The sequence below is a fragment of the Hypanus sabinus genome, chromosome 3 (genome assembly GCF_030144855.1).
Source record: "Hypanus sabinus isolate sHypSab1 chromosome 3, sHypSab1.hap1, whole genome shotgun sequence".
NCBI lineage: Eukaryota > Metazoa > Chordata > Chondrichthyes > Myliobatiformes > Dasyatidae > Hypanus > Hypanus sabinus.
The window spans coordinates 54,786,174-54,810,831 of NC_082708.1; the positions used below are offsets into that span (position 1 = coordinate 54,786,174).

At 39.3% G+C, this 24,658-nt stretch overlaps 1 protein-coding gene across 1 annotated transcript; it reads right to left on the reverse strand.

The window, feature by feature from the left end:
* Positions 1-55: 55 nt before the first annotated feature.
* On the reverse strand, positions 56-24,055 carry LOC132391332 (augurin-like). Its single transcript, XM_059964375.1, has 5 exons — positions 23,813-24,055; positions 9,432-9,550; positions 7,235-7,282; positions 4,765-4,916; positions 56-3,298 (listed from the first exon to the last, which is right to left on the reverse strand). Exons 2-5 carry the CDS (start codon positions 9,499-9,501, stop codon positions 3,134-3,136), a joined length of 435 nt encoding a protein of 144 aa, XP_059820358.1. The 5' UTR covers positions 9,502-9,550; positions 23,813-24,055; the 3' UTR covers positions 56-3,133.
* Between the last annotated feature and the right edge of the window lie 603 nt (positions 24,056-24,658).

Genomic DNA, 24,658 nt, shown 5'->3' on the forward strand with positions numbered 1-24,658 from the left:
CTGTATCACAGACCAGTTTAGCTACAGGAAGGCATCTTGACTCTGTGTGCATGCGTGTGTGTACATCAAAAACTGCATTGGTGCTGCTTCTATGCACCGTCTGCCTGAACTCATCGATTTCATCCACTTTGCCTCCCAACTTCCACCCTACCCTCAAATTCACCTGGTCCATTTCCAATACTCCCCTTTCTTGATTTCACTGTCTCTATTTCTGGAGACAGCTTATCCACCAATGTCTATTATAAACCAAAGGACTCTCACATCTACCTGGACTATATCTGTCTTACCCTGCTACTTTTAAAAGCGCCATTCCCTTCTTTCAATTCCTTTATCTCCACTGCATCTGCTCTCAGGATGAGGCTTTTCATTCTAGAATGCAGGAGATGTCCTCCTTTTTCAAACAAAGGGGCTTCCCTTCCTCCACCATCAATGCTGCCCTCAACAGCATCTCTTCCATTTCACATGTCTGTTCTTATCCCATCCTCCCACCGCCCTACCAGGGATAGGGTTCGTCTTGTCTTCACCTACCACCCTACCAGCCTTAGTGTACAGCACATAATTCTCCGAAACTTACGCTACCTCCAACTGGATTCCACCATCAAACACATCTTTCCCACCCTCTTCCCCCCCCCACCCCCCACTTTATGCTTTCCACAGCGATTGCTCCCATACACAGCTCCCTAGTCTATTCGTCCCTCCCCACTGATCTTCCTCAGGGCACTTATCCTTACAAGCGGAACAAGTGCTATGGCTCCCTCACTACCATTCAGAGCTCCAAACAGTCCTTACGGGTGAGGTGACACTTCACCTGCAAGTCTGTTTGGGATTATGTACTATGTTCAGTGCTCCGGTGTGGCCTCCTGTATATTGGTGAGACCTAACGTAGATTGGGAGACTGCTTCACTGAGTATCTATGTTCCATCTGCCAGAACAAGCGGGATCTCCCAGTGGCCACCCATTTTAATTCCACTTCCCATTCCAATATGCCCATCCATGGCCTCCTCCACTGTTGTGATGAGGCCACACATGGGTTGGAGAAACAACACCTTGTATTCCTTTTGGATAGCCTCCAACCTGATGAGCCTTGATTTCTCAAACTTCCAGTAATGCCTCCCCCATTCCTTCACTATTTCCCATCCCCTTGTCCCTCTCATGTTATCTCCTTGCCTGCCCATCGCTTCCCTTTGGTGCTCCTCCCACCACCCTTTTTTTCTTCCATGGCCTTCTGTCTCTTTCACCAATCCACTTCCTCGCTCTTTGCTTCATTCCTCCCCCTACAAGTTTCACCTATTATCTGGTGTTTCTCCCTTCTCCCCCCCACCCCCACAACCTTTCAGATCTGCTCAGCATTTTTTCTGCAGTCCTGTCGAGAAGTTTCAGCCCAAAATGTCAACTGTACTTTTTTTCCATTGATGCTGCCCAGCTTGCTGAGTTCCTCCAGCATTTTGTGTGTGTTGCTCACATTTCCAGCATCTGCAGCTAGCTTTTCTCTTGTTTGTGAGTCTGTTTCAGGCTGTCTCTTCTCACTCTTCAAATCTCCTCTTTGTCCTCTGCAGAGATATATCATATTGCCAACATCAAGAATTAGCTCCTCTCGCAAATTTCTGCAAAATGCAACAGAGTTCTAAAATTTTTGAAATTCAGAGTTGTATATTAGATACATACTGTATATGTAGGAGTATGGAGCAGTGTGATTAGAGAAAGGGCATTCCCATTGTCGAAGGGATCCTGAACAAAAGGTTGTAAATAATACAGGTGGACCAAGGTCAATAGAAGGAACTTAATATTGTCATGAGTCTGTTAACATTTAATATTAGATTGAAATTGGGAGGAGGGTAATAAACAGTTTTTCTCAATAATAAGAGTGCGGTGCTTCCTTTCATCAAAAAGTTCTATAATCACAATTCATGATGACTGTACAGCTGGCTTTACTTCAGACTTGACTTAAACCAATTCCATTTACCCAGTATCACTGCAGCAGCTTATGTTCCTGCATATTCAAATTGCACTTACTAGCTCAAGGTGCAATTAGAATACTTTGTTAGAGTGTTCAGAGACAAGCCAAACCTTAACCTCCTAAGAAGCACTTTCCTTATAATTGCATCTACTTGCTGGGCCAGGACAGATCCTCTGATAATGTTAATGCCCAGGAATTTAAAAACTGTTGACTGCACTGTCAATTCCACCCCCTCCCAAATGTAGACTGCCACATATTTACCCTTCCTCACCTTCTGAAGTCAATCGACTCTTCAGTTTTGCCAACATTGAATGAAAGGTTGTGACACCTCCAGGAAGCCAACTTCGCCATCTGTGAGTCATCTACCAATACTATCAGTGAATTTGAAAATGGCATTGGAACTGTCCTTAGCCACAGAATTTTTTTTTATTGAGATACAGTACAGAATAGGCCCTTTGAATCACGCCACCTAGCAGTCCTCCTGATTTAATCCTAGCCTAATCATGGAGCAATTAACAATGACCAATTAACCCACCAACTGGTACATCTGGTCTGTGAGACAAAACCGACTTGGTCATGGGGAGAACTTACAAACTCCTTACAGGCAGAAATTGAATTCAGGTCACTGGTACTGTAAAGCATTGTGTTAACCACTACGCTATCATGCTGCCCCCTTTCCTTCCCTTCACTTTCCATTTACCTTTCTTACTGTATAACCTACGGCTTGTGATGCCTTTGGTTACTTTCCCCCATAGCTCCTTGTGTAACCCAGTGACTATCTTTATAAACTCTCATTGGTATGATTTCACTGCATAGAAAATCAGTAAGAACATTATTTATCTCACTGCTTTAATCAGAAAATGCCATTTTAGTAAAAGACATGAAAGAGTTAGTCCAACATCCATTTAAAAACTTCTATAATTATGTGATCCTTAGTTACATACCAAAATATTGACATTCAATTTTCAGCATGTAAGAAATTAATTCAAGGTGATCAAAATATAACAGAAAAAGCATTAGGTTGTCAGAAACAATTTACATTTGTAATTCTTGGTAAACCTAACACAAAATCTAAACCTTGTAAATGAGTCAATAATATTCAAAAAGATGATTATATACTTTACGCCAATAGGTGAAAGGTTAATCACTAATATTTATGGACTATACTTTGTTGCTTTAATCATCATAATTAACATCAGCCCCATGCCGCATGGAATGCGCATAATAGGGGCCAAATGGAGAATTCCCATCATAATGGTAGTGGTTGTAGTAGCGATGGTAGTCGTCATGAGTGCCACCTTGGTATACATTCTTCCAATATGCAACAGCTTCTTCAAATGCCTGCAAAATTATTTTAAAAATAAATTGATCCTTTCCGGTAACTTCTGAGCTATTACTATTTTCAACTTGCCTTAGTCTTAAAGATACCAGCATGAAAACAGGCTGCTTCATCCACAAAGTCTGAGCAAACTATCAATGACCTATTGTAATAATCCCATGCTTAATCCCATTTTTATTTCTCCTTTTATTCTCATCAAACTAACCCCAAGTCCTACCTAAACTTGAGGGGCAATTTACAGTGATCAATTAACTTACCAACTCACATTTGTTTGTGATTTGGGTGGAATCTGGAGCATCTGAGGGAAACCCACACAATCTTGGTAAATGTACAGTCTACCCACAGGCAATATCTAGCGTCAGGTTACAACCCAAGCCTCTGACTCTAAGGCATCAGCTTAAAATCTGGAGCCAAGAAAATAGGCTGTGGGGAGTAGGGAAGGAATCTGTGTTGAGACCCTGCACCAGGACTTTTCTGGATGTTAAAAGTGTCAGGGATAGAGCTTTCTTGGTGGTAGTGGAAGCCCTGCCATTCCTTAAGCCAAACCTCTGGATTCTGCAGGTTAAACACTGCATCCTCATTAAGTGAGGATAACGTAGGGGGTTTTGTGGCCAGTAACACACATTAGTAGGTATCTGCTCTTGTGTCTGCCCTGCAGCCGTATTATTTGAAGAGTTGAGTTGTCCCACGCCGACCAGCGTACCAACCTATAATAGTTAATTCCATATCTCTTAATGCCTTCCTCACTCAACTACCTGTCAATGAATCTTAAATTCTGTTACTAGTCCTTCCTATGACCTTGTCTGGCAGCTCATTCTAGATACCAACTACTCTGAAAAACTTATCACTCAGCCTTCCGCTAAACTACCTTCCTCTCACCTAAACCTCTGTGCTATAATTTTTGATACCCGAAAGCAGTGATTGCCTACCCTATTTATGCTTCTCATATAACTTTATACACCTCAACATGTCACCTCTCAGCCTCCTGCACTCCAGAGCAATCAGACTCAGCCTATCAAAACTCCTCTAATAACTCAGTCCTCCAATCCTAGAAAGATCTCATTGTTCACTTCTTTCAACCAATGCTTTACTACCAACATTTTTAGAAAAAAAAAATCGTTGTCTATAAACATAATCTGTCAGGGTACTTTTGAAACTCTTACTGAATTAAAATCTTCACCAAGATGCTTTCATTTAATTTGGGTTTCTATTTCGAACCTAAGCTTTATCTTTTTCCCTGTTTATCATCGGCCTCCAATTTGTACTTTTAAGTCCTAGCCCTCTCTTTCAACAACAGATTCAGGACATTTATGTACCTGCATTTCTTCACTCAACCACTCTGCTTTGTCCAACTCACACACTCCTCCAAAGCAGTTAACATCTTCAGGGCAGAAGTGATAAGGGAGAAAATTGCTGCCAGTAAACCTAAATATTAAGTAGATGTTTGAGAATTGGGGAAGTTACTCACAGCTTCAGAAAATCCCATGTCAATGAACTGCTGATACCATTGCTGAACATCGTCGCGAGATCTATCCCAAAGGTGCCGTTTGGAACGTTTCAGACTATTCAAAAACTCATTAGCTTTTGATTCAGAAACCGAAGCAGACAATTTCTCTAAAGCTAAAAACAGTGAAAATATTTTAAACAACTTAGTAAGTGCCTGTATTTTCATAGTGCTTTATAACATAGAACTTAAATAATTAATAAGACACTTTGTGGCTATGATGTACCAGTTCTATAAATGTTCCACTTGTACAATAAGTGGAAATACATGGAGCCTAGATATGTGATAATCATAGTGAAAGGACTAACATGAGAACAGGAGTCTTATTATCTGGCCCCTAAATCCTATTGTAGCACTGAATAAGTTTGGAGCAGATCTTGCCTTGGCTTCAGCTCCAATTTCCTGCCTGTTCCCCATGGCTAGCATCCATCTGTCTCGAAGGACAATGGGTGGTGATGATCATCATCCCAAGCCTGGGCAGAAGATATGGAGATTCTGGGATGCCTACTCATCAAGATTGCGTGCTATGTGTGCATGGGCCAGACATCCTACCCGTACTCAGCCTGAGTCCAAAAGGAGTTGAGCTTCTGTGTATCGCCAGTGAGAAGGCACTTCATGAGGCTTGCTATTGGAGAGGCTACATACTGGCAGGGAGAGACTTACACATTCAGCTCTCCTTTTCACAAGACTGCTAGCCAGTGCTGGAAGCTGTAAGTGAGAATGACAAGCACTACTCACTACACTACCATACTAGACACCATAAATGTAGGAATAATTTTAATCTAAACTCTGCCTTGAATATACTCAATGATTAAGCCATCGACTTTACAGAGACAATAATCCAACAATTCATCCACTTCCTCTTTAAATACTCCCAAAGATCTAACCTCCAGAACCCTCTGTGGGGGAGAATTCCAGAGGTACAACACCTTCCGTCAGAGGGTCAACATTTGTCCTGACTCGCTGCTTTCTGAAAGTTGTCCTTATTAATATATGACCTACTGAATTTTAAAATGGCACTTCATCAAATGTTATTTGAAAATGCAAGTAGTCACTATGACTGTAAATTTGCCAACAATTTCTGATGTCCAATGTTTCATATTTAGTAATTGGATAAGAGAAACATCTAGCTCAAAAGAAAATAATATGGGCAAGTATCTGAGTGAGGAATGCTTTGTTGCATTTAGTAAGCAGCAGCCAGAAGTAAAATCTGTCTCATTGAGTCTTTTACAAAAACATGCATAAGATTGAGAGTTGTTTAGTTATAATTCTAGTTCTAGTCATAACTAATCAGGAAAACATTTCCCAATCCAGTTGACTGCCGACAATCTATGACACGTCCATACCAGACTATGCCATTTTTCGGTATTTAATAGTCCATATTATCCTGCTCATTTATGTATCTCTACAATGAATACTTCATTCCTGGGCTAGATCGTTAATTTGCAGTTATGAACTAATGAGTTTCTTCCATCCACCTTTTTAATAAGAATGAATTCAACAGACAATAGTGACCACACTTAAAACTGCATTGTTATGTGTATATGATAATGATGCACAATTAGCTAATTAGCCTCTTTTCACAGTATTGTATCTAGTTTGTCAAGTAGCAGTTACAAAATAAAATTATGTACTTCACTTAGTAATATTAGAACACATAAAAAGGACAAATTAGTATCATGGTAAAAGAATCAGGATTGATTAACACCTCCACCAATTAATCCATCCCACCACCACTACTTTATCATTTCCTGTCAAAGTTACCTTATCTACAGATCCTCCAGTACCTAGCATCCCTTATGTACAGTATATAAAATCAGTCTATGTATATAAGCTGATCTTATGTATATATTTTGGGTTTTATTGTGTTTTTTATACTGCATTCGTTATGAAGTTACAATCCTTTACACTTGTAGACTGACAAATGGCAAATAATCTTTTGAATCTTGACATTCTGTGAGGCACCAGCTGAACTGTTTTGTATAGCGTGTTACATGCACAATAATGAAACCATCAAGGGAGGGACAATAGGAAGTTCCTTAGCCTTAAAATCCTTAGTTGTCATGGTAAACATATTCCTCTGTACAGCATTGACTAGAAATCTACATTTATGTGAGTAAACTATTCCAAATAGGATAAGGTAAATGACAGGTCATGACTTTCACAGAAACTTTTGTTAAACAAGCTTTAGAAACTTTCACTTGCACAGATTATCAGACACTTGGAAAATGTTTGGATTTGTGATTGGATTTGCTACCAGAGTTATGAAAGAAATTGATGATTTTCTTGATGTAGCTGATGAATGAGAAACTTAGGCAATGATTGTGACATCCAACTCTTCTTGCTTTTTCAAGAGTATTTTAATGGACCCATCTAACAAATGCTTAGAGTGATAATTAAAGTATGTAATATACACCAAAATATTACCCCTCACCATGTCTTTTCTGAATCATCTTGCGTAGTTTATTTCCACTTGACCCATCTGAAAAAAGGAACAGAATGATGGGAATTTGTTCAATGGGGCAATCAGAGGATGATGAACCAAGAGCAGTTATGACACAATACGTAACTACTGCTTCTAATTCACTGGTGTTAACAAGTGAAGGTTCTCCTACTTCTATTGCTAAATACAAATGCTCAGCAAAGTATCATTTTATCTCTAAATATTACATAGCTAGTTTCTTACGTTGTGGCTCTTTATCTGTCAGCACGTGACTGTACCAATAAAAAGCAAATACCACCATTACAAAAGCTGAGTGACGAGAAATAATGACAGTTCCCAAGTTGCTACGGAGGGATCTACTCCATTTTCTACAGATTGTGTGCAGTAGCAGAGCCTTATCAAAAAATGCCTCGTCCTTGTAGATAGCCTGTCTATGTACCTTGAAACTCCTCTGCATCTTCACACAACTCCCATATAACGCAACCCAGGATCATGAGCAAACTTAAATATAATACAATTGGTCCCAATCTAGACAGTGAACAGCTGACGCTGGCCAAAACTCCTCAACCTGAAAATTACCCATTTTTGCCTATACTGTGTTCTTCCCTTTACCAATCTTCAGTCTAAGGACTCCCAACCCTACGTGCTGTAATTTTAGGCAAAACCTTTGAATGTCTAAATACACCACATCTACTCTACTCTGCTAGAACAATTCAAAAACCTAGCCTTTGTTCCATGCAGAAAATCGTCATTGACTGTTGTAAAATTACAGCTTCTTTGTATTCCCTCTCTTGGTCCCATCTGGAGTCCACTATCACGGCGTTTTCCAAAAACTGCAGCTGAAAGCAAGTTGGGGACTTAGGCCTTCACATGGAAAGCAGGATCGTATTATCTCTCTACAGAATCTGAGTAATTCTTCACCCATCCTACCCTTGCCATTCTGTAATTCAGCCCCACTCATCCCTACTCCCCTCCCCCTGCACGCTCTCAAACAATCTTGTTGTTTCTCCATATACTTCAAATAAAAGTTATTAAAAAAACTTTATGCTAGTAAACTGAAGTAAAATCAGAAAATGCTGGAGAATACCCAACAGGGCAGACGGCAGCAGCAGAGAAGTAAACAGAGTTAATGTTTCATAATTGATACAAGGTTATCCACCTGAAATATTGTCTGATATTTGCTTTACTTCTGCTGCCATACCCAAGTCTTCTGGCAAATTCATTTTTATGCTAATTTGAGTAGTGTTTTACAAATCTCATTGCTTTAGCTGCTCTTGTCATGATAGTTGAAATATTCAAGCAGGTTTTCTTTGAAAATTATCCACCAATGAATCTAGCCTGTAGATGCCTTAGAATGGATGTGAGACTATATACCGACTGAGCAAAAGCAAGATGTTCTTGTGTTGGAGAACTTTAGACAGAGAGGAGTCACAATGCGTGCAATTATGTTGGAGTCTCACCCAGGGGGATATTCAGTATCTGTTATTGTATTCGCTGCTCTGTAATCAGGCCACATTTAGTCATGGAATAGGTGATCAAAAACTAAACAGATGCCAGGCTGAGCAGATTTGTATCAAGAACAAGACTACATGCAGCCAGAACTTACCGACATTCTTTTCGATTCATCTTTGTGCATGTCCCTAAATGCAAGTGTTTCTAGTAGCTGTGTTGCTTATGATCTGAAAATGGTGCAGAGGGAACAACCAATTGCTGAATTTCAGGATTGCTTTGAGATTCTTGAGCTTCAAGTTAGTACGCTTTTAAGTCTTCCTAGTTCTGATGAAAGAAACCAGAACTCACTTCCCTCTCAACAGATGCTGCCTGACCCTCCAAGTATTATGGCATTTTCTCTTTTCAGATTTCCAGTATCTACAAGCTTTACATTTGATTTTTGACCTTTGGGAGAAAATATACCAGAAAACTAAACATCAAATATAAAAACCTTTCAAAAATAGTAGAATTGCCCTTCCAAATTTGCTGAGTTGAAAAAAGTTAATTTTATATTGACTTATTTCTTTTTCTAGAGCAGGGACGCAGATTTATGAAATCACTTCTGATATATGACTCAAATATACTTCTAACACTTGGAATGTATCCCATGTGATTAAAGAAAAGAAAATATGCCAATAATTAAATGTCAAAACAATGTGAAATTCCCTGGACAAAAATCATTAATCCTTCTACTTACTTGGTAATGTAGACGTCAACAGAAGTATGCAAAAAATGACAAGAGGAAGTTGGCTTGGTTGATGAGACATTTCTTGAGAGAAGGAGTTTGATCAATAGATTCCCTGAAGAGTTAGATGGCTAGAGAGAGAGAGAGAGAGAGAAGAGAAAAGTTTGAAGATGTAGCAAACACAAATCTCTATAGACTTGGGCTGTTGAAGTGCTGTCTTATATAATCTATAACGTAACACAGAGCAATATGAGTCGGCCATTTGCCCCTCATGTCTGCTTCACAAACCAATAACATCATGACTGATCTTTCCCCTGGATTTACTTCATTGCATATCCCAAGAGTTCCTTAACATCCAAAGTTTAATGACTTCACACTTGAATATACTCGGGAACTGAGCCTGTATGTTACTTTTGAGCTGAGAATTCCCAAGATTCACTAGCTTCTAGGTAGAGAACTTCCTTCTCATTTTAATCCAAATGGTCAAAAGCTTATTCTGAGATAGTGATTGCTAATTCTACATACCCCAGCCAAGGGAAACATCAGCACCATATTCATACTACCTGTTGTGTCAATGAAATCACTGGAAAAAAGTACTGGTAGGTATGAAGCAGCTTCTTTATCTGGCAAAACAAGATACAGCAGGCATTATATGGAGACTCTTTTGGTCAAAAGGTCAGCTGGCCTAGCATGGGGAACAATATTTTTATGTGCTAAACAGCAAAGGACAGTTCCATATTTACAATGTATCTATAATGATTTCTTTGAAACTACACACAAACTTCATAGCTCCCGATTTGCATCCACAGCACAGACATCTGAATGAATTTTAATCAGCATCATCTGGTCTGTGATTCACGACTTTCAGGAACCTACTGTTCATTTAAATTAAATCTACAATTTACATTCAGATTTGAAGATTCGTGGCTGAGAAGTCATTTGCTAAATATAAATGTGCTAAACCCAAAAAATGCTCTAATAGGAGAGGACATAATTTTAAGGTGAGTAGTGAAAATTATGGGGGGAGGGCCAATATTTTATAATTTTTTTTACACAAAGAGTTTTTGGTGCATGGAGCACACTGCTGGGGTAGCAATTGAGGTAGATACAGGAGGTACATTTAAGAGACTTTTGGAAGCACACAAGGATGAAAGAGAAACGGATGGCTGTGTGGAAGGGAAGGGTAGATTGATCAAGTAGCTGGTTAGAAAGATCTATGCTAAATTAAACGAACTATTCTCAGTCATCAGCAAAGCATGAAGGCTGTTTTCAGCAATGCCATTTACTGATTAATAATTACTTATCAATATCCTACATCTGGCCATGGGCTTCCTCCAGTGTACATCAGTGAGATATCTAGTGCAGTGCTTGCTGTACAATCTCACCAAGCTATCAATGAGTTTTATTAAGAACTCAGAGAAAATCAGAAGGATGTTGTCAGGGCTTGAGAACCTTAGTTACAGGGAAAGGTTGAATAGGTTAGAACTTGATTCCCTGAAGCATAAAAGAATGAATGAGGAGAGATCTTTTAGAGATATGCAAAAATATGAGGGGTGTAGAAGGGGTAATAGGGTATGTGTGTGCAGGATTTCTATCATCAGGTTGGGTGAGACTAGAACTAGTGGTTATAGGTTTAGCACGAAAGCTGGAATATTTAAGGGAAATCTGAAGGGGAACTACTTCACTCAGAGAATGATGTAAGTGTGGAGTGAGTTGCCTGCAGACGTGGTAGATGGAAGATCAATTGCTGCATTAAAGAAGCTTAGGTAGGTATATGGATTAGAGAGTTATGGAGGGCTATGGTCCAGGTGTAGGTAGATGCAACAGGTAGAAGTCCAGGGTAGCACAGACTAGATGGGCCAAAGGACCAGTTTCTGTGCGCTATGACTCCAACTGCATTCGGCAGCATCTCATCTCCCAGCCACGCAGAGGAAAAAGACACAGACTGCCAGGCTGCACGGGATATAAAGATCTCCTTGAAGGTGAGAGTTCCCAAAAAGAGCCCATGAGAACTTTGGCATCCAAGCAACTCATGTGTCCTTAGCATGCAATTAGATTGTCAGGAAGGGCAGGCAGAGGACAGGACAGAACTGTAGCCAGCGGGGTGAGGAGCAGTGCATTGGGGATGCAGGATCACAAAGGGTAGTAAATGCCGTACAAAAAGTGTTACATCTGAATGCATGGAGTATAAGAAATAAGGTAGATAATCTTGTTGCACGATTGTCAGGTATGATGTTGTGGCCATCACTGAATCATGGCCGAAGGATAGTTATAGTTGGGAGCTGAATGCCCAAGGTTACACTTTGTATTGGAGGGATAGGAAGGTAGGCAGAAGGGGTGGCGTGACTCTACTGGTAAAAAATGACATCAAATCAGTAGAAAGGTGTGACATAGGATCCGAAGATGTTGAATTTTTGTGAGCTGATTTAAGAAACTGAAAGGGTTAAAGAACCCTGATGGTTTTTATGTACAGGCCTCCCAACAGTAGCTGGGACAGATTACAATGGGAAATTGAAGAGGTGTGTCAAAAGGGCAATGTTATGATAGTCATGGGATATTTTAACATGCAGGTTGAATGGGAATATCAGGTTGATAATGGATCTCAAGAGAGTGAGTTTGTTGAATGCCTATGAGATGGCTTTTTAGAGCAGTTCGTCGTTGAGCCTGCAAGGACGTCAGCTATAATGGACCGGGTGTTGTGTAATGAACCCGAGGTGATTAGGGAGCTTAAGGTAAAAGGACCCTTAGGAACCAATGATCACTATATGATTGAGTTCAACTTGAAATTTGATAGGGAGAAAGTGAAGTCTAACACAGCAGCATTTTAGTGGTGTAAAGGAAATTACAGTGATATGAGAGGAGCTGGCCAAAGTAAACTGGAAAGAGATGCTGGCAGGGATGACAGCAGGGCAGCAATTGCGTGAGTTTCTGGGAAAATAAGAAAGATGCAGTATAGATGTATTCCAAAAGTGAAGAAATACTCAAATGGGAAAACAGTAGAACCAAGGCTGACAAGGGAAATCAATGCTAATGTCAAAGCAAAAGAGGGCATACAACAAAGCAAAAATTAGCAGGAAGATAAAGGATTGGGAAGCCTTCAAAAACCTAGAGAGAGCAACTAAAAGAATCATTAAGAGGGAAAATATAAAATATGAAGGCAAGCTAGCAAACAACATCAAAGTGGATAGTAAAAGCTTCTTCATGTATTCAAAAATTAAAAGAAAGATGAGAGTGGATATAGGACTGCTAGAAAATGAGGCCAGAGAAATAATAATGGGGCACAAGAAGATGGCAGATGAACAAAACGAATATTTTGCATTAGTCTTTGCTGTGGAAGACTCTAACAGTGTGCCAGATGTTGAAGGGTGTGAGGGAAGAGAAGTAAGTGAAGTTTCTATTACAAGGGAGAAGGTGGTCAAAAAGCTGAAAGTCCTTAAGGTACATAAGTCATCCGGTAGAGACTGTGAAGGCATTAGTGATGATCTTTTAAAAATCATTGGACTCTGGCACAGTGTGCTAGAAAGTTGCAAATGTCACTCCACTCTTTAAGAAAGGAGGAAGGCAGCAGAAAGAAAATTATAGACCAGTTAGCCTGAGCTCAGTGGTTGGGAAGATGTTGGAGTCAATTGTTAAGGATGAGGTTATGGAGTACCTGGTGACACAGGACAAGAGAAGACAAACTCAGCATGGTTTCCTTAAGGGAAAATCCTGCCTGACAAACCTGTTGGAATTATTTGAGGAGATTACAATTAGGATAGATAAAGGGGATGTAGTAGATGTTGTATATTTGGACATTCAGGAGGCCTGACAAGGTGCTATACATGATGCTGCTTACCAAGTTAAGAACACATGGTATTACAGGAAAGTTACTAACATGGTTAGAGCATTGACCATTTGGCAGAAGGCAGCGAGTGGGAATAAAAAGGTTCTTGTCTGGTTGGCTGCCAGTGACTAGTGGTGTTCCATAAGGGTTGGTATTGGGACCACTTCCTTTTATGCTGCCCTCACCTTGTATTATGAACAGTTTTGGGCTCCTCATCTAAGAAAATATGTGCTGACATTGGAGAGGGTTCAGTGGAGGTTCACAAGGATAATTCCAGGAATAAAAGGGTTATCATACGAGGAACGTTTCATAGCTCTGGGCCTATACTCGATGGAATTTAGAAGGATGGGGGGGGGCACGGGCTGGGATTGGAATCTCAGTGAAACCTTTTAAATGTTGAAAAGCCTAAAGTAGATGTGGAAAGGATGCTTCCCTTGGTGGGGCTGTCTAGGACAAGAGGGCACAGCCTCATGATAGAGGGGTGTCCATTTAAAACAGCAATACAGAGGAAGTTCTTTAGACACAGAAAGTGAATTTGTGGAATTTGTTACCACAGACGGCTGTGGAGGCCAGGTCTTTTGGTATATGTAAGGCAGAGATTGATAAGTTCTTGATTGGCCATGGTATCAAAGGTTACAGAGAGAAGGCCAGGGAATGGGGCTGAGGAGGGGAAAAATGGGCCAAATGGGCCAATTTTGCTCCTGTGTCTTATGGTCTTACTCTTGGTTGCACTGCCTCCACAAATGAACAGTACAAGTAGGCAGTATTGACTGCAGCATGGTATAATTCCACATGTAGTTTAAGGAAATATCTCACACCCAAATTCAGAGTTAAGATGGAATATGACATGTTGCTACTCCAACCTGAGCAGGGCTATATTACAGCCATAGAGGTGGCCATGGACCAAAATGTTGAAATGGGAATGGGAAGTTGAGTTGAAATGGGAATGTGGTGGATGGATAGTCTCCGATCCAAAGGCATGAACATTGATTTTTTTATAGTTTCTGGTAATTTCTTACCCCCCACCCCTCCCCTCTTTTTTCCCTACTCTGATCCTTTATCTTCACCTCACCTGCCCAACACCTCCCTCCGGCACCTCGCCTCCTTCACTTTCTCCCATTGTCCACTGCCCTTTCCTTTCAGATTTCTTCTTCAGCCCTTTACCTGTTCCACCAATTTCTGCCCAGCTTCTTGCTTCACTCCCCTCTTCCACCCCCCCCACTTTCCCCCCTCAGCTGCCAATTTGTACATCTTCCCTTCCCTTTCTAACCCCTTCATTTCCAGTCCTGATGAAAGCTCTCAACCCAAAATATAAACAGCTTATTCCTTTCCATAGATGCTGCCTGAGCAGCTGAGTTCCTTCCGCATTTTGTGTGTGTTGCTCTGGATTTCCAGGATCTGTAGTATATGCAATGCGGATGCATGGCTCCTGTAATAGACATAAATGGTTGGATACGTGGGCAGAAGGTTGGTAAATGGTCTTCAACTGAGAAAGAGTGAGGTTATGAATCATCGTCGGTTGAGGCAAATGATAGACAATTATCTATATTAAGAGATACAGAGGGATCTTGTAGATTAAACCCAGAAAGGTTCAGATGTAATTAGGCAGCAATTAATACATTGGCCTTCAGCGCTGCCACTGAAATTTGAAAATAAGAGTAGTACTATCACAACTGTAGCAGGTGATGGTCTCGATTTCCTTAATCAAGGATATAGTAGCATTAAAGACAATCTAGAAGAGATTTGCTAAACTAATTCCTGGGAAGTGAGGGCTTTCCATCACAAATGGCTATACCAGACCTGTTTCCTATAGAGTGTTGTAGAATGAGAGGAGACTGACTGAAATATACATAAGTCAACAGCGACAATAACAAGTTAACAATAAGTAACAACTTACTGGATAACATCAAACAAGATGATGTAGTTACAAGAGGCAAGTTACTTAAGACAGTGTGGTGGGTCCCAGGAATTCTCTACGCAGGAAGGCTGTGCAGACAACAGTGGAAGTTTTTAAAGAGCAGGTAAGTATTTTTTTATTCGAGTGGGAAATTGGGAGCAATGGGAACAGGAGAGCTGAGGTGAAGGCTGGTCACGTTCAGATAGATTGGTCAGGCAGCTTTGTGAGCCCTATTCCTGCTGTTATTTTCCTGTGGACCTTTGTTCCAATTAAGAGCTAAATTAAAATGTAGGACATTCAGAAGATTAATTATGAACTTTAAAATACCTTGCCCAGCTGTGCGCAAGTCGGACTCACACAGCAATTATTTCAAACAAAGCATTTTACTTGAGAAATTTTGCATGATTCTTCATTTACTAATGCCTCTAAATGAGCTGACTTAAATTTAAATACCTTTTTTATATACCTCTTCTATGAGTGTTAGTCTATGTCTTACAGGGGCTCCCCTCCGCTCAGAAAAGATTATCTAGAAGTTATCCTATAGATTCATCCCTTGTAATTTCTCTGCACCCCCATGACTGGCATTTGGAGCATGTTGAGTGGCCATTTGCTTTCATTGTTCTGTCAATAACATGTTGTTTTACCTCAGCCATCACTGTTAACCATTCGCTGATTTTTTTATATTTACTTATTGTCACATTTCACAAAGAGGTAAATGCTGTGTGAACAGCAGGGCTTTTTAAAAAATAAACACAAAGAAATGTAAATGTCCAATTCGCACTTCCACTGAGAAGTAATTAATCAAGGCCATCATCTGAAAATATTAATTCCTTTAATCTACCAAGCTGTTGAAAGCTTATTAGTATTTGATTAATGAACCCAGCTCACAATCTGATCATCAGTTGTGCAACAAATATCTGGAATGCTTTGTACATTCAAGGCTTTGGAACATAAAAATAAAAATCACTAATTTTTTAGTTCCGTTGTCTCCAAAAAAAATTCAGAAATTCAATATTTTGATGACTATTTACTTAAATTTTTCTTTGCACGCTCCATTTGAACAGGGCAATACCGTCTCTACTGTTAAATAGATCATGAGAAATTGTAAGTTATTATCTATGAATCAGAGGGCTCCAACTTTCCTTTGAAATAATTAGAAAATGCTTGCTGGTACACACCTGGGTCCAAGTGTGACAGTCACATTTAGAGTAATGGAATCAAGATGAACTGCCTGGTGGTTCTTTTATAAAGCTCAGAATTTTAATTTACAAATTCCAGAAGCAGCAATAATTCCAGTCAGTACTGCATTTCCACTTCACAACTGCAGTATAATGTGAAATAGCAGTGCATTTTGAGTAGAGGAATAAGATGAATATATATATTTTCAAAGTCTTCATTCTGTCTGAATCTGTCATGCACTCTACACAGGAATTCAAACTTAGGTCATCTCCAGGTCACAATCACTTCACTTATGGACCCAGTACATATGAACAAGTGTTTCGGAGACGACTGGAATGGATTTGTCAGGTTGCAGACATCTTCTGCTGGGTAGAAACAGAACATATATAGTCTCGCGCTCTCTCTCTCCCACCCCATCTCTCTCTGTCCTCATCTCTGTCCTAAATTTACTCCCCTGAATCTTGAGACTATGTCCCCTGGTTTTAGTCTCACCTACCAGTGGAGACAACATTCCTGCCTCTATCGTATCTATCCATTTCATAATTTTATGTGTTTCTATAACCTCTCCTTTCGTTCTTCTGAATTCCAGCCAGTGCAGTCATATCTTCAACAGATTGGTCAAACATAATTTCTTTATCATAAATATATTTTGGCTCTGTATAACTTTTTTTTGCTCTTTTCAATGTGTTTTGTTGTTACATACGTACTTTGTAATGTAACATAGCAGAACCCAAACCAATTGTTGCTCATACCGAAGAAAGGGCACTAGAGATTTTACAAAGCAGTATCATCTCTCTCTTTATCTTTGATCAATACAAGAAGAAATGGAACTTAAGCTGTATGATGAAAAACATTATTGCTAGTTCCAGATTCTTGTTCTAATGATTTAAGAGCCTTGTGTACCTACATTTTACTCTTAGCTCCATAACTTCCATTTCACCACTTGAATTCACATCCATCGCTCTCAGGCTAATGAAATGGCATGAACCATTGATATATTCTCTTTGACCTACCTCTCAATGGAAATCTACAATCACCACTGCTGTTTCCTTCACACCACAGCTCTGCCCTAACATTCATCCATCTTTAATACTTTCAAACTCCCTCTCCACATATTGAGCCGAAGCAGGTATCATCTTCTAAAAAAATGGCATTGTACACAAACACTGAAGAAACAGAGCTCCATTCCTTCACTCTCCGATTTCTCAACTGCTCTTTGCCCTTGGACTCCTCACCATGCATCCAATGGGATACAAGACCCATCAATCTTCGGCTCCTGCAGTGATCTCTGGCTTTCACCACCCTTTTTCCATAGAATGCTTAAAATCTCAGAGTTCCATGTGATACAACTGAGGTCATAACCATGAAACCAAATTTCTGAGTCAGAATTTAATATTTGAACTTTCAACAAATACAAAGACTGGATTTCTATCTATACGTTTCCATTTACACTGCACATCAGTTTTTCTGTCAATGAAACCTTTCAACACACCTTTGTCCCGTACAAACTAGTCTTCACTTGACACATTCCCAGCCGACGTTTTAATCTATCCTTGAGAAGTGTCAGTTTGACCAAAATCTGTCCATCATATAACCATGCCCTCGCTGACCTACACAGGCATTTCATAATATAATGTGCCAAATTAAAATCCTATCCTGACCTTTAAATTTCACTGAGGTTCTTTCTAATGTTATTATATAGTTAGGGAGCCTAAGATTTTTGCACAGTACCTTAGTAATTTTATGTATAACACTATACTGCTACTGCAAAAAAAAAATCATGACATATGAGAGTGATGATGAACCTGATTCAGAAATGTACCTCTATTGTGGACTGAGAGTGGGAAGGGAGCAGGGAGAGGGGAATCATGGTTGAGAAAAGGGGAAGGCAGAGGGTAGCACCAGAGAGACATTCTGCAATGATCAGTAACCAATTGTTTGGAATCAAATGACCTTGCTTAGTGTCTGCATCCGCGTCACTCCCACCCATCACCTGTTTCTCTGCCACCTGTCCCAGACCCCTCCTGTGATGCTCCAGCATTCTTCACTCCCGCCAGATCTACAAACTCGCTATCCGCTCCACATTGACAAATACAGAAATGTGCAGAAGTCTTAGGCACATACCTATGACTTTAGCACAGTACTTTATGCTTGTGGGGGAGAGAGCAGACGCCAGTATCCTAATTTCTACCCACTTCCTTTTCTGTAGCCAAGGCATAAATAAAGGGAAAACTGATTACAGTTAAAGCTATAAACATGAGATTCTGCAGATGCTGGTTATCTTGATTATCACACACAAGAAGCTGGAGGTACTTAGCGAGTTGGGCATCATTTAGATATTAGGCCAAGACCTTTCATCGAGATTGGAAAGGGAAGGGACAGAAGTCAGAATGAGGAGGTGAGGGGAGGTAAGGAGTACAAGCTGGCAGGTGATAGTTGAGACCAAGCGAGGGAGAAGGTGAGTGGGTAGGGAGTGGAGGTGGAGTAAGTAGCTATATTTTAGAGTTTTGGTGTTTAAATTATCAGATTGGCCTAGATTTATACCCAGCAGCCACTTTATTAGGTACACCTGCTCATAAATGCAAATATCTAATCAGCCAATCATGTGGCACCAACTCAATGCATGAAAGCATGCAGACATGGTCAAAAGGTTCAGTTGTGCTTCAGACCAAACATGAGAATGGGGAAGAAATGTGATCTAAATTACTTTGACTATGGAATGATTGTTGATGTCAGACAGGTGGTTTGAATATCCCAGAAACGACTAATTTTCACACACAACAGTCTCAAGAGTTTACAGAAAATGGTGCGAGAAACAAAAAAAAATCCAGTGAGCTGCAGTTCTGTGGGCAAAAATGGCTTGTTAATGAGAGAGGTCAGAGGAAAACGGCCAGACTGATTCAAGCTGGCAGGAAGGTGACAGTACCTCAGATAACTGTGTGTTACAACAATGGTGTGCAGAAAAGTATCTCTGGACGCACAATACGTTGAACCTTGAAGTGGATGAGCTACACCAGCAGAACAGCACCGACATACAGGAGGTACCTAATGAAGTGGCCACTGAGTGTATACGTGACTTCTGTACTCCTTGAATAGGGAACAAATCAGAAACATACACACACACACACACACACACACACACACACACCAAAATCCAAAATAATTAGCAGGTCTGGAACAATGCCATCTGACAACTTCAGAACCACATAGCAGCTCAATGAGTGTAATACCAAGACAGCAGAATATGGAACATGTGGTGGGAAAATGAAAGCAGCAGTTAATTATCAAAGTCAATACATTTGAATAATTTAAAGTTCCAGTTATGAGGCTAACACTAATTATAATTGAAAATAGATTTTCATAATTGAGATTAAAAGCATAAATTTTACAAGTTAAAGATATTCTAATCAAAAAGTGATAAACTATTTGGCTGACCTTGAAAAGTAATTGTGTTTTAATTAATAATTCAACGTAAGAATCATCCCAATCAATGCAAGCTTGAGTTTGTTTTTTTTAGGTCAACACTGTGTTAATTGATAGTGGTAGTATCCAGCAACCGGGCAGTAAGGGAAAAGGAACATTCATGCCTTTCTCTGAGTTATTGCCAGGTGCAATTGTGTTGGAATTGTTGCCAAGGGAACCCTGCACAAATGGAAGCAGTTCATCATTTCCACAATGCAGTCTCTTTTGCCATGAACAGACTAAGCGTGAACTGAGTATCTTTTGTGCAGAATGTCTCCGTACAGTCTACGAATATTACCCAATGCTTATTCATCATTTCTGTTGCCTGTCTAACCTCTCAACCCATCCTTCCTTTGGTATTCCAATGAGTAGTAATACATGTTTAAAGAACAGGACCTCATCCTTCAATTCAAAAAACTACTGATTTCTATGCGCAGTTCAGGAATTTTCGGTGATTACCATAGTGCGGCAGTGAACTATTATTTACACCTTCACCACATCCAGTCCTGATGAAGGGTCTCAGCCTGAAACATCGACTGTTTACTATTTTCCATAGATGCTGCCCGGCCTGCTGATTTCCGCTGCAGTGTGTGCTGCCCATCTTTTTAAGTCTATTATCATCTTTGCTGTGGCATCTTTCACCCTCCAGCCTTCCATCGTTTCTCATTTTCCCCTCATTCCCTTCCATTCCTGAAAAACTCCCATCTCTAGCCTTTACTTGTTCTGAAAGGTCCTGAAGATTTAATGTTCCTTTTTGCACAATCATGCCTTCCTTGATGAGTAATCTCAAGCATATTGAGGTATTAAATCAAGAATTCTTGCATTTCCAGAACAACTGAATAAATATGTACAGTATAGGTTGGATATTGCTTTATCCTGAGAAGCTACAGCCTCCTTTAATGCCTCCTCTGGCCAGGCCTGTGAACATACGAGAAAGCAGAAATTTTTTGTATTGGTATTGCTTATCGCTTTGTACTATCTCAATGTATTTAAGTTTGGAATGATCTCCACAGATGGCATGCAAAATAAAACTTTTCCACTGTGTCTCTGTACATGTGACAACAATAAACTACTTACCAGTTAATACAATTCTCCCATCTTGCTGATGATTTAACACTATCCAGCTACACTAGGTCCCAGTATACAGCAGCAAGACTACCCAGTTCATTCATTCAACTTTGCAGGCAGAAGTGAACTTTATAGGTCATAATGAGAGGAAAAATATACAATTAATGCAATATAGAGGGTTGTCAATATGAGGAGCCAAATTAATAATTGAAGAATAAATGTGAAGGATAGTTTAGATCTGTAACAATTGTGGGAGCAGTTCACATTGAGGAGGAATAATATGGACTGGCTAACCCAAACAGTTGATTTCTGGGTTTAGCACCTGTATTTCTATGAAACTTCTTTGCCATCTTCTTCAATGTCCCATGTGCGAAAGAAGTGAGCGCACAGAAATATAACATTGTTATGATTCTTACATTCTTTGACCTTTCTGTGATCTTCAACATTGGTGACCATAGCATTCACCACAAATGTCTTTCAAGAGTTCAGCTCTGTAGTACCACCCTCATAATTCCTTTACTTGCTACCAGAGCTCGTCAAATGACTACATTCTTACTTTTACTATCATTACCAATCATTTTTGAAACCAAGTTAGGATTAATTCACCTTCTCATTTATTAATCCATGGGCAATACTGCTTCTTTCAAATGCCTAATATCAAACCATGGTTTGGCGAGAAATTGATCTCAGCAAAAAATCAACACAATCAAAGCTATTCTTCCCACTTGAGAAGAATGTAATTTATGTATGTAATAATGCCAACTACCTTCCTGACTTATACCCAACAACAATATTCCTGACTTCAATTTTCATCCTTACATCCAGATAGCAAGGGAGCTTTCACCTTCCTCAACACAACCTCTTCTTCTTATATACAAAAAATACAATCCACACCCAATGGCTGCTTCAATATACTTCTTGGCTTCATTTCCTGCACTTTATTGTACACTGAGTAATGATGGGTTATTATGACAACTCTAATAGTCATGAACTCCAATTCCAGCCACTTGGAAAGGAACCAAAGGCAGACAGCCAGTCAAATTACCTCCAAGGCAGATAGTGCTGCAGAGTTCAGGAATCTTTTGCAGCTGGATATTGTTCAGCAGCCCACAAGTTGGGAGAATTAGACAGTTATTGTATGAAACCTCACTGCCTGAGCATTTGTTCACAGATTTATAGGCACAGACATTTACTTATACTGCTGTAATAAGTAAGAGATACAGTGCTGAACAGGCCTTTCCACCCCAACAAGCCACGCCACCTATTGAACACCAGCCTAATCACAGAAGAATTTACAATGACCAACTGACCAACTAACTGATAGGTCTTTGCACTGTGGAAGGAAACCAGAGCACCCAGAGGAAATCCACGCACACACAGGGAGAACACACAAAGTGCTTATAGAGAGCCCCGGAACTGACCTCCGGACTCCTCGAGCTGTAATAGCGTCGTGCTAACCACTATGCTACCGTGGCCATATGATGTATTTAAAGGAAGCTGTAGCTTTCCTCGACAAAACACCTCCTGCATTCATTTATTTTTACCCTTTATTTTTCAATGCCAGCCAGCCAGTCACAGAAGCAGGAATGCAGTGGTATAGGCTGTATGAGGGGGCAGAAAACAACAATACTAAGAAACTCTTACTTTTTACTGCTGACGGCAAAACCTATGGAAAACAAAATTTATATTTCTATGATCAAACGTATAGCCACAACATAAAAGAGTCTGGCTAAGCAATCTTAATGCCATCCTATCCTGGCAACACTGTAAATAAGGTTCAGCTTTACAGTAGATTACACAAAATTCAAACAGTACTTTAGCTTTAATGAGAAGCAAATGTTCCTGCATATAATCTATATTGGAGCACTTAGCTTCTTTTTTCACTTTACTCATTTTGCCAACAGAGTTATGAATTTCCTGAACATTGAATTTCATCTTCATTTGATTATTTAGAATTCTTTTCTTGCATATTAGAACAAAATAGTAAAATATGACATGCAATATGCAGAATATTTTATTAACCCACATACATAAGAGTTTTCCAATTTTTATCTAATTTCTCAACCTAGTTTTTTTCATCTGGTGTAATAAAAAACGGAACCCACCAACTTTTTCCAGAGTTCTGCAAATGGATCAATTAATAAAATAAAAAAGACATTTGCTCTCATACTCGGCTTTGATCATTGCTTTGTGCTTGTCCAGTGGACTTGGTGCATTCTGTAAATTTGTGTTTCTGCAGCTTTGAAACTGATATAATAAACAAAGTATCTACCATCATTTTCACAACAGCCTTCAAAGCAAGTAATCAAAACTACAAAATAAACATGCTGTTAATTTACATTGGATTTTATTGAAATTATTTTAACAGAAGTTGACCACCCAATCGTCCCCAAATTACACTGAAGTCTTAGAATTTGAAATTACTAATCCCAAAAAAAACACCACACCCAAATAGCCAGTAAAGTTTGGCAGGCGTGTTCTAGGGGAAAGTTAAGCAATATCATGGAAAATTAATAGATCTTTCTATTCAAACACTGGCTAAAAAAACATTTTAAGAGACAGTAAGATAGATTTTATCTCAATGCTTTACTGCTTTATTAATACTTCAAAGCCTGCCTTCTTAACACTTAAAAGATAACTCGTTAAATATCTGAAGTGTAATTTTAGGTGCTAAAATTACAACATATATGATTTTACAAAAGCAACAAGGCAACTTAAAAGTATACAGGACTTTGAAATTTGAAAGTATAATGACTAGGTCAGTAATTCTATACATTATTTCCTATGTAAACTACGTACTATCTCATCTCTAGGAAAGCGGCACAATATTCATTTCTATTGAACATTTTTTGATCTAAATATAACTTTTTAAAATTCTAGTTATTAAAAAATGAAAATCATACAGACCGGATGTCAGCCGTAAACCCCTACATTCATGTTTACTTTTCAATTTAGTCAGTTTACCTTTGATACGAAAGCTTTTCTTTCCCTTTGCCTCGTAGGGTTAAGCAGATTTTCAGTCCACAGCAAGACTCTTTTTCTATGTTGCACAGTTTGATCTGATCTACACTAGGGATGGGATCTGAACAGCCCAACACCTAGAAATAAAGCTGCTAAGCTAACATTAGTTTCATCATCTTAGAAAGTCTGGCAACATGCATTAAATAAGGCGGACTAATTTGGTAATGCGTTCAATTCAAACTGAATACATTTCAAGCTGCTATAGATTGTTAACAGATGTCTGTATGATGTGTGCCATAAAGAATTTGGTGACACTACTTAGATCCAAGTAAAGAAAATCTGTGCCAGATTTGCAGTTTAAAATGAATACTCGACATTAATACATATTGGTTTTCTGTAATCTTTCACTAATTGTCAAGCAAACTGACACTCAATTTACATAAACACGAACATAACACTAGGTTAAATGCATAGCTTACTCTAAATTCAATTTGTTTTATAATTATAAGCACACAATTATCACATGATATACTACTTAAATGACTTAGCCTAAAAAAATGACCATATATATTATCTGCTGTAGCCTGTTACATCAGTTCAAATGGGATATGCCATAATATCAGGTTATAGTTTACACAAAAATATCTCCAGTTTCTCTGAAAACAGAACATACAGATCTAATACTGCATCAGCTTCCCAGATCATAGGAAAACACGCATATTAGAGTCAGCAAGCTACTATTACTCAACCATTTTACATTAAATTGTTTGGATAAATTGGAACATATATTTTTGCAAATTATAATTATCTTAGATATCTCCGATTACAGAATACATCTACTTCAATTTG